Source organism: Chiloscyllium plagiosum, chromosome 38 (assembly GCF_004010195.1).
Source record: "Chiloscyllium plagiosum isolate BGI_BamShark_2017 chromosome 38, ASM401019v2, whole genome shotgun sequence".
NCBI classification, from domain to species: domain Eukaryota; kingdom Metazoa; phylum Chordata; class Chondrichthyes; order Orectolobiformes; family Hemiscylliidae; genus Chiloscyllium; species Chiloscyllium plagiosum.
This window is the reverse complement of record NC_057747.1, coordinates 7,384,973-7,393,457: the sequence shown is the minus strand read 5'-3', so window position 1 is coordinate 7,393,457 and position 8,485 is coordinate 7,384,973. Positions and strand designations below refer to the sequence as shown.

The window sequence follows — 8,485 nt, the reverse complement described above, 5'->3', positions numbered from 1 at the left end:
AAGGGGATATAAGAAATAGCTACAGTAATATACTACACAGCTTATGAGGGTAGCTTGGTAGTTCAGTGATTAGCACTGCTGCTTCACTGCACCAGGGAACTGGGTTTGATTCCACCCTCAGACGACTGTCTGTGTGGAGTTTGCATGTTCTCCCCTTTTCTGCGTGGGTTTCCTTCAGGTGCTCCGGTTTCCTCCCAGGACCAATGATATGTCAGTTAGGTTGATTTGCCAAGCTAAATTACCAATAGTGCCCAGGGAGGTGCAGGTTAGGTGGATTGGCCAAGCTAAATTACCAATAGTGCCCAGGGAGGTGCAGGTTAGGTGGATTGGCCAAGCTAAATTACCAATAGTGCCCAGGGAGGTGTAGGTTAGGTGGATTGGCCAAGCTAAATTACCAATAGTGCCCAGGGAGGTGTAGGTTAGGTGGACTGGCCAAGCTAAATTACCCATAGTGCCCAGGGAGGTGCAGTTTGGGTGAACTAGCCATGGGAAATGTAGGGTTACTGGGATAAGGTAGGGGGGTTGGGTCTGGAAGGGATGCTCTTTAGAGAGTTGGTGTGGACTTGATGAGTGAAAGACCTGCCTCCAAGCATTCTATGATTATAAACATCAGTTCGATCACCAGGGAGGACTGGCCTAACGAAGACATGGAGAGATCTTAATTAGCAGATGAACCACTTAAGGAGAGACGTTTGTGTGGGGGAATGCCAAGTGCTAGTCTTGTGAGTTTACTTGTAGCAGATATATCCATATACTCATTTGGTTCATTACAAACATGCCTGCTTTGTGCCACTGTGTACATCAGAGCAGGAACCAGACCAGTCCAGGAAAAGGCTCAGCATAAAGCAATCATCAGGAAATATCTCCACTTCTGAATGGGGGGAGGGTCATTGATGAAGCAGCTGAAGGGTCCAGGACAATATTAGGGCTTGTGTGCTGCGGTGGTAGTGTCCCTACCTCTGAGCCAAGAGGCCTGCGTTCAAGTCCCACCCCCTCCAGAGATATCCCTGAACAGATTGTTTAGACAATTGACAGTGGAACCTCGATTATCCGAATTTCGGATTTTCCAGACAAGATCGCAAGGTCCTGATGCTAGGCCAAACTGTGTCATCTGGCATTCAATTATTCCGAACAAAGAACTCCCCACTCGTGTTGTTCGGATAATTGAGGCTCCTCTGTATAATCTGCAATGAGTGTTAATTTAATCAATTCAGATTAATTAATTTAGCGCTCACCCCACCCCCACCCCCCAACTGCCAAATTCCCATTGACTCTAGTTTTTCTTGGGCTGTTGGATGCCACACTCAGTCAATTGATGTCAACTCTGTCCTCCCTCTGATACCTGAGCTGTGGGCAGAGTGCAACTCCTTCACATGTAAACCGTTACTTGGTATTTATTTCTAATTCAGGTCTGTAAATGATGATAAGATGGCTGGAGCTGTAGTTTATTTACTACAAGAGCAAATGATCAGTAAGCAACATTTCTGATCATATGGTTGTTTGCTTAAAATGTGTACATGCATGTTAAAAATATTCAACAACTCAGATGGACTAACTGTTTGTCACACACAGAAGAGACTTAGGCCCTACAGATAGCCACATGCCAGCAGATTGCACCACATGAAGATCAGAAATTGTCGTCAACTGTACAAAATCTGACACAACAATAACCTGTGTTAATCTAGCACCTTTAACGCAGTAAAAATGTCCCAGAGTTTTCACCGGAAAATTATCAGTAAATTTGGTGCGTGATGAAATACTAAGACAGGGAACAATAAGTTTAATCAATGGTTTTAAGGTCTGTGATGAAGAGATGAGGAAGAGAGATAGAGGCAGTGAAGATTTCTGAAGGGTTTCCAAAACTTAGGGACTAGTTGGCTGGAGGCCCACAAAAATGGGCAGGAAATGAAATCAGGCATGCAAGAGATGCAGATCAGAGAGACCTTGGAAAGGTTTAGGATTGAACAAGGATAAACAACTCATGGAAAAATATGGAGAGCAAGGTTCAATGGATACAAGGGTCAATACAAAGGCTTCTGAGAGAATGTGGTATCAGACACATCCTCTCAGAGAGAGAGAAGGGCTGGCGGAGGCAGAGGTTAGATCAGTTAAAACAACACAGACGCACGGAATGGGGGAAGGAGGTGGATGCAGGGTCAGGGCAGAGAGGGTGGGAATACATCGATCCAGAGTGAGATTTCTTCACTGATTAACCTGCTCCTGGCCATAATCAACTCCCCAGCAGTGGAAATGCTAATATCTTAGAAACAGCGGTCTCCCCTGTTCAGCCTAAATGTGAAAGATAACTTGTAAACACACTGAGATCAGCTACCGATAAATGGAAATTACATTTTAAAAAGTGAACTTTATCATTTCAGTTTGAGAGTTGACCTGTCCCATTTAAATGGATCAGTATTACAAGTAACTTAAAGACATCAAATGTCTTTCACAATACTCTGAATTGTCGAATTACTTGCGGTCATAAAATATATAATTCATTTCTGTTATAAAAATCAAACTTTATAAAAAAAATTTAAATTCCATAGAAAGGTTCCAAAAATATCATTGGAGAAAGGAGAGGTTTGGTCCTTTTGTGATGGCTTTTGTGTAACAGTATCCCTGGTTTGCTGAAGGATCTGAGGTATTTAATGATTTATCTCCCCCTCCATTCCGACAGGCAGTAATGCTCCACAGATATCGCCCCCCCAGCCCCACCCCATTCACGACAGAGTTATAGTTCGACCTGTCTGTGGAGATCTCGAAGCTTAGATCATGGCAATGGCCTCTTGGGTACGGCTGATGCCTGAGCTGGGAGCCATATTGGTGTCTGCTTTACAGTTTGTCTTCTTGTCTCTCTTTGCCAGCATTTCAAGGAAGGTGTTTTGAGTGATGGAGCCGAACTCCACAGCGAATGTCCCATAGAAAATGAGGATGATGATGGTGAAAACCCACTCGCATATAGCTGCCGCATGCTGGAGCTGGGAGCTTTCCTGCATGAAGAAGACCCCACCTGGAAAGACAGTTAAGGAATTTAGAGACCGGTGAGGGTGCCTGCTATGAGTTTCTAGATTGTATTTGGGATATACTTAAGAGATAGTGTGGGTAATATTCCTGAAACAGGCGCACTGCAGAAAGGATACTCATAACAAGGTTGATGAAGGCCACAATGGTGAGGAATGCACGGCAGTGGCCGATCTGGTAGTCCAGGGAGTTCTTTGCTATCCTGTAAGTGAGCACCGATTGGAAACAGATGAACAGCATACTGCTGGGGAACCCCACTCCAGCACCAACATAGTGTAGCACTTTGGCATTGTCAACCTACAGGAACAAAACAGTTCGGCAGTTAAAACAGATGCCACCCTCTTCCCTTCGCTTTCACGTGCTGATCTTTTAAGTATCTCACGAGAATCATAGATGGTGGAATTTTAATTTAATATTTGAAAATCTGGAATTCAGAGTCTAATGATGATGATGAAACCATTGTCGATTGCTGGGAAAACTCATCTGGTTCACTAATGTCCTTGAGGCAAGGAAACCGTCATCCTTACCTGGTCTGGTCTACATGTGACTCCTGAGCCACAATAAATACTGGCCTGGCCAGTGATGCCCTCATCCTGGGAATGAAATTTTAAAAAATAAGCTTTTTTAAAACCTCTGTGCTTGGATCCTCAGAACAGGGAAGTGGTGGATGTTTGTACAATTGCAACATTTAAAAAGCATTTGGATGGGTATATGAATAGGAAGGGTTTGGAGGGATATGGCCGGGTGCTGGCAGGTGGGACTGGATTGGGTTGGGATATCTGGTCGGCATGGACGGGTTGGACCAAAGGGTCTGTTTCCATGCTGTACATCTCTATGACTCTATAATCTAAAGCCCAGTGAATGAAGCTCAGTCAAAGCTGCAACATTTCCTAAAATCACATGATCAGGCTTTGCAACCGATTGGCTCACTGACATTTATTTTCTGCACTTTTGTCAAATTAGTAATAAGCCAAATCCTAGGGGAGATATGATACAGTGTATTAATATGGACTCCGATGGTGCAGTTCCACTTAGCAAAGGGTCAAGTCTCAAGTCCACTGACTTGCATTAACATCTCTGAACAGGTTGGTTAGGAAAATATCTCCAAAGTACTGATCTAATAGAGTGGTCTTCCATAGGGCAAATGGAGATGGGAAATATTAATCACAGAAAGTGTCTCTTCAGCGCATCACATTTGCACCCGAGCCCACTTTCCAGCAACTGATCCAGGGCCTGACGGATTACAGCCAGATCCACCTTCCTTTCAAATGAGTTGAAGCTTTTTGCCTCGACCACCAAACTGGGCAGTGAATTCCAGACAGCCACCACCCTCTACTCATTCAGGCAGTGAACCCTAGACCCCTGCCACTTTCTGGATGAAACATCTTTCCTCTTGTCCCCTCAATTCCTTTTACCAATTACATGAAATCATGTGGACCAACAATGATTATTTATGTTGCTAATTGAACTTAGTCAAATCCTACGAGGAGAGACTGAGGAGAAAGGGCCTGTGTTCATCAGGTTTAAAAGATTAAAGTGTATAACATTAAGACAGGGCTGGACAGGGTAGATGCAGCCAGACCATTTCCCCCTTGCTGAGGATCTGGAACTCGGACACACAGTTATAGGATGAGAGGTAGGCCATTTAGGACTGAGGTGAAGAGGAATTCCTTCTCTCAGTGGGTGGTGAATCTTTGGAATTCTTGACCCCAGAGGCCTATGGAGGCTCAGTCATTAAATAAATTAAAGGCAGAGAGCGACAGATTTCTACACAAAGATATGTAGGAGAATGGCATGGAGGTAGAGATTAGACCTGATCTTACTGTACGGTGGAACAGTCTCAAGGAGACAAATTATTACATCTGCTCTTACATCCTATATTCCCAAGGAGTTCACAAGATCATTATAAAGCAAGATCCAATGCCAACGACAAAGTTGCATTGATATAGCATCTTTAATATTGTGAAATGTTCCAACGCATCTCACAGTAATATTGTCAAATTCAATTTGACATCAGGCCACTTGTGAAGGTAGCTTTTAAGGCCCCTTCTCAAAGCAGAAATCAGACGTAAAGGAAGAGAAAGAACTCAGGGCCTCAGCAAACGTGGGGTGGGGGGGGTGGGCAAAAGGGCTTGATGAACTGCGGAACGGAGGAGAAGTGCGGCAAGTAGGATTTCCAAATCAGAAACAAGCAGAAGTGGATTACAAACAGATGCACGTGTTCTTGAGGTGTAAAAGCAGTAAATGCTGGAGAAACTCAGCAGGTTTGACGGCATCTGAAATAGAATTGATGTTTTGGGTCTGATATAGTCTACAATATGTTGCTTTCATTTAATTGCTCTTTAGGAATAACACCTAATGGACAGCAGAGGGCAGTCAACACAACATACTGCACCAAAAGGTCTGAGTGATACAAACAGTTACAGAGCATATCATAAAGGTCAAGGCATTATGACAGCAATGTTCCGGTATCTGTCGGAAATGTTTCGTAAATACAGATACAAAAGGAAAACAAGCAGAACCTAGGATTTACATAAGGAGTGCAAGATGCAATGGGCTGTTTCAAACTGAGGACAACTATCTTCACACAGACAGTAGTGACCCTGTGAAACTCTCTAACACAGGAGGCTGTGGAGGTGAAGTCACTGAATATATTTAAGAAAGAGACAAATAGGTTTATACAAGTTCAAGGTGTTGGGGAGAAAGGAGTCCAATGTTGAGATAGAACAGCGGACTTGATGGGCTGGCTGGCCTATGTTGACTCCTATTTTCTACATTTCTAAGAGATCTCCAGCGCAGAGGTTCCCAGAATGCAAACAGGCTCAATGTCTACCAGGTATACCAGCCACACAAACAGCATGGCCTAATGTCCAGCAAGCAGTCTGGCAGCACTCAGAAGTGTTGGCAGTGGTACTGGAGAGGCAGAGCTGGGCACTGGCATTGTGGAAGTGGAAGCTAATCCTGTGTCTGCTGATAGAAGCCATGAGCAGGAGGAGGCCATTTCAGCCCTTTGCAACTACTCCACCATTCAATAGGATCATGGCTGATTCTCCACCTCAGTATGTAACTCTATGTCTCTGCATACCAACCTCCTCCCTACACTTTTTAATGCCTTTAAAATCTCTGTTTTGCTCGAATATATTCAGTGATTTGCCCTACACAGCCTTTAAGTGAAGAAATTTTCATCGCTCATTCCGAAATTGTTTACCCCATATCCCAAGATTATGTTCCCTGGTTCGAGACCCTACCACCAGGGGAAATAACCTCCCTACATCCAGTCTGTCCAATCCTGTTAGAATTTTAAGTATTTCAATTGGATCCCCACTTGTTCTTCTAAACTTCAGTAAATACAGGCCCAGTCAAACCAATCTATGCTCACAGGAGAGACACTCCTGCATCCCGAGCATTCCTGAAGAAGGGCTTATGCCCGAAATGTCGATTCTCCTGTTCCCTGGATGCTGCCTGACCTGCTGCGCTTTTCCAGCAACACATTTTCATCCCTAGTATTAGCCTAGCAAATCTCCACTCATTCTGTGGCAAATAGACTCTTTCTTAGGTAAGGTGGCCAAAACATTATACAAGTCTCCAGATCTGGTCTCACTAAGGCCCTGTATAATCCTTACTTGTTGTGCAATGAAGACCAACAAAGCATATTCCTTCCTAATCATAGAATTCCTACAGTGCAATTAGAGATCATTCAGCCTCTACTGAACAGCGACCACCATATCCCTATAGTTACCATAGTTAACCCACCGACCCTGCACACTGGGGGGACAATTTAGCATTGCCAATCTGTATATATTTGGACTGTGAAGAAACCCACGCAGTGATAGAGAGAACTCCTTACAGTCATCCATGGGTGGAATCGAACCAGGGTCCTCGTTGCTGTGGGGCAGCAGTGCTAACCAATTGGCTACCCCATTGCTTGCTGCATCTCCAAATGATGTTGTTGAGGTGTAAATCAGCTTAGGGGTGGGAAGGGGATGCTTGAGAGTATGACAGAGAAAATAAGAGGCTTAATTTGAAATGCATTCATGCAGGTAGGAACTGCACAAAATCACATACCTCAGAGTAGAAACCTCAGAGCGTGGTTGAGCTGTAAATCTATGGACAGGCTGAACAGTATGAACAGGGATAATGTTCCACAAAAAGTAAGTTACTTGTGACCCTGGTATTGTAATGAAGTGGTAGGGAAGATTGAAAACAATAGGAAGGGTTGACAGAAGATCTGGGAATGGAGCTGGGAGATAACACGAGACTCAAGGACCTGAAAGAGTGGATGGAGATTTGAAATAAGATTATCCAGGTCAGGCAGCATCCGAAAAGCTGGAGAGTCGACGTTTCGAGCATAAGCTCTTCCATCAGGAATGATATCACCTTCCTGTTGAAGAGCTTAAGCTTGAAACATCGACTCTCCTGCTCCTCAGATGCTGCCTGACCAGCTGTGCTTTTCCAGCACCACACTGTTTGACTCTGCTGTCCAGCACCTGCAGTCCTCACTTTCTCCCAATAAGATTATCCACCCTCTGAGAGAGTTCTGTACCTTCTCAAGATTAATAATCAATTATTAGTATAAGGCCTTGGGCACCCCAAGATAAACCAAATAGAAGCATTAAACATATCTTTCCAAAAACTTTCTTTGAATGTTCGTGTTCGTCAGAAACATTCCAGACATGGAAAAAATACCTGTTGATAAGACAGTGGAGAATTGTTAAGAACTTCCAGCCTTTCCAATTGGCACACCCAAGATTTCGGAGAAGCTGGGGCTTAAAGAAGACAAGGCCGAGAGTTGCTTTCGTCAAAATGTTCCAGACCATGTAGAGGCTCAGTGGAGTAGAGAGAGAGAAAAACCGTTCCCACAGATGCCAGGATCGGGACTGGGAGGGCACAGGTTTCAGGTCAGTGCCAGAAGAAACAATGGAGACAGGAGCAGAAACACAGTGAGAGGTTCGGATCTGGAGCAGGTGACCTTAGAGTATGGCCCAATCTTTGAAACTGAAGCATGTTCAGGGAAAAGACCTCAGAGTGGCACTTAATTCCTTCAGACAGCCATCTCAGTGATGATGGGTTGACGATCTTCTGAGCAGTATTTTACTTGTGGCTGGAATGTGGGAGCTGGGTGCTGAGAGGCAGGAAGGTACATAATGGAACTTCCTGGTGACAACCAATCAGAGTTAGTAACCTAACATTGGAGATAGACGATAGGTCAGGATGGAAGAATGGGGGGGGGCATCTTTCTGAGTGTAGCAGAGAAAACCTGTTGGCTTTGATGGACACAGGGACAGCGTTTCTATCGCCAGATCCATGGCAAAGAAGCAAGACTGACTAATAGCTCTTCTAAAGGGGCAGTACAGACACAATAGACTGAACGGCATCCTCTTTGGCGCTGTAAGATTCGGTCATTCTCCTGACAGACACACTTACTGACCTGCTGAGCATACTCAGCCCTTTTCATTGGCTCAGC

At 44.4% G+C, this 8,485-nt stretch overlaps 1 protein-coding gene across 2 annotated transcripts in view; it reads right to left on the bottom strand.

The window, feature by feature from the left end:
* Nucleotides 1-1,418: 1,418 nt before the first annotated feature.
* The window catches only part of LOC122541784 (transmembrane protein 150A-like), a 117,777-nt gene continuing 110,710 nt past the window's right edge, over nt 1,419-8,485 (bottom strand). For both annotated transcript variants that reach the window (XM_043678755.1, XM_043678756.1), the window contains 2 exons: nt 3,141-3,318; nt 1,419-3,010 (listed from right to left, as the gene is read on the bottom strand). In XM_043678755.1, coding sequence (XP_043534690.1) covers nt 2,766-3,010; nt 3,141-3,318 — 423 coding nt within the window. In that variant the 3' untranslated portion in view covers nt 1,419-2,765. The remainder of the gene's footprint in view (nt 3,011-3,140; nt 3,319-8,485) is intronic.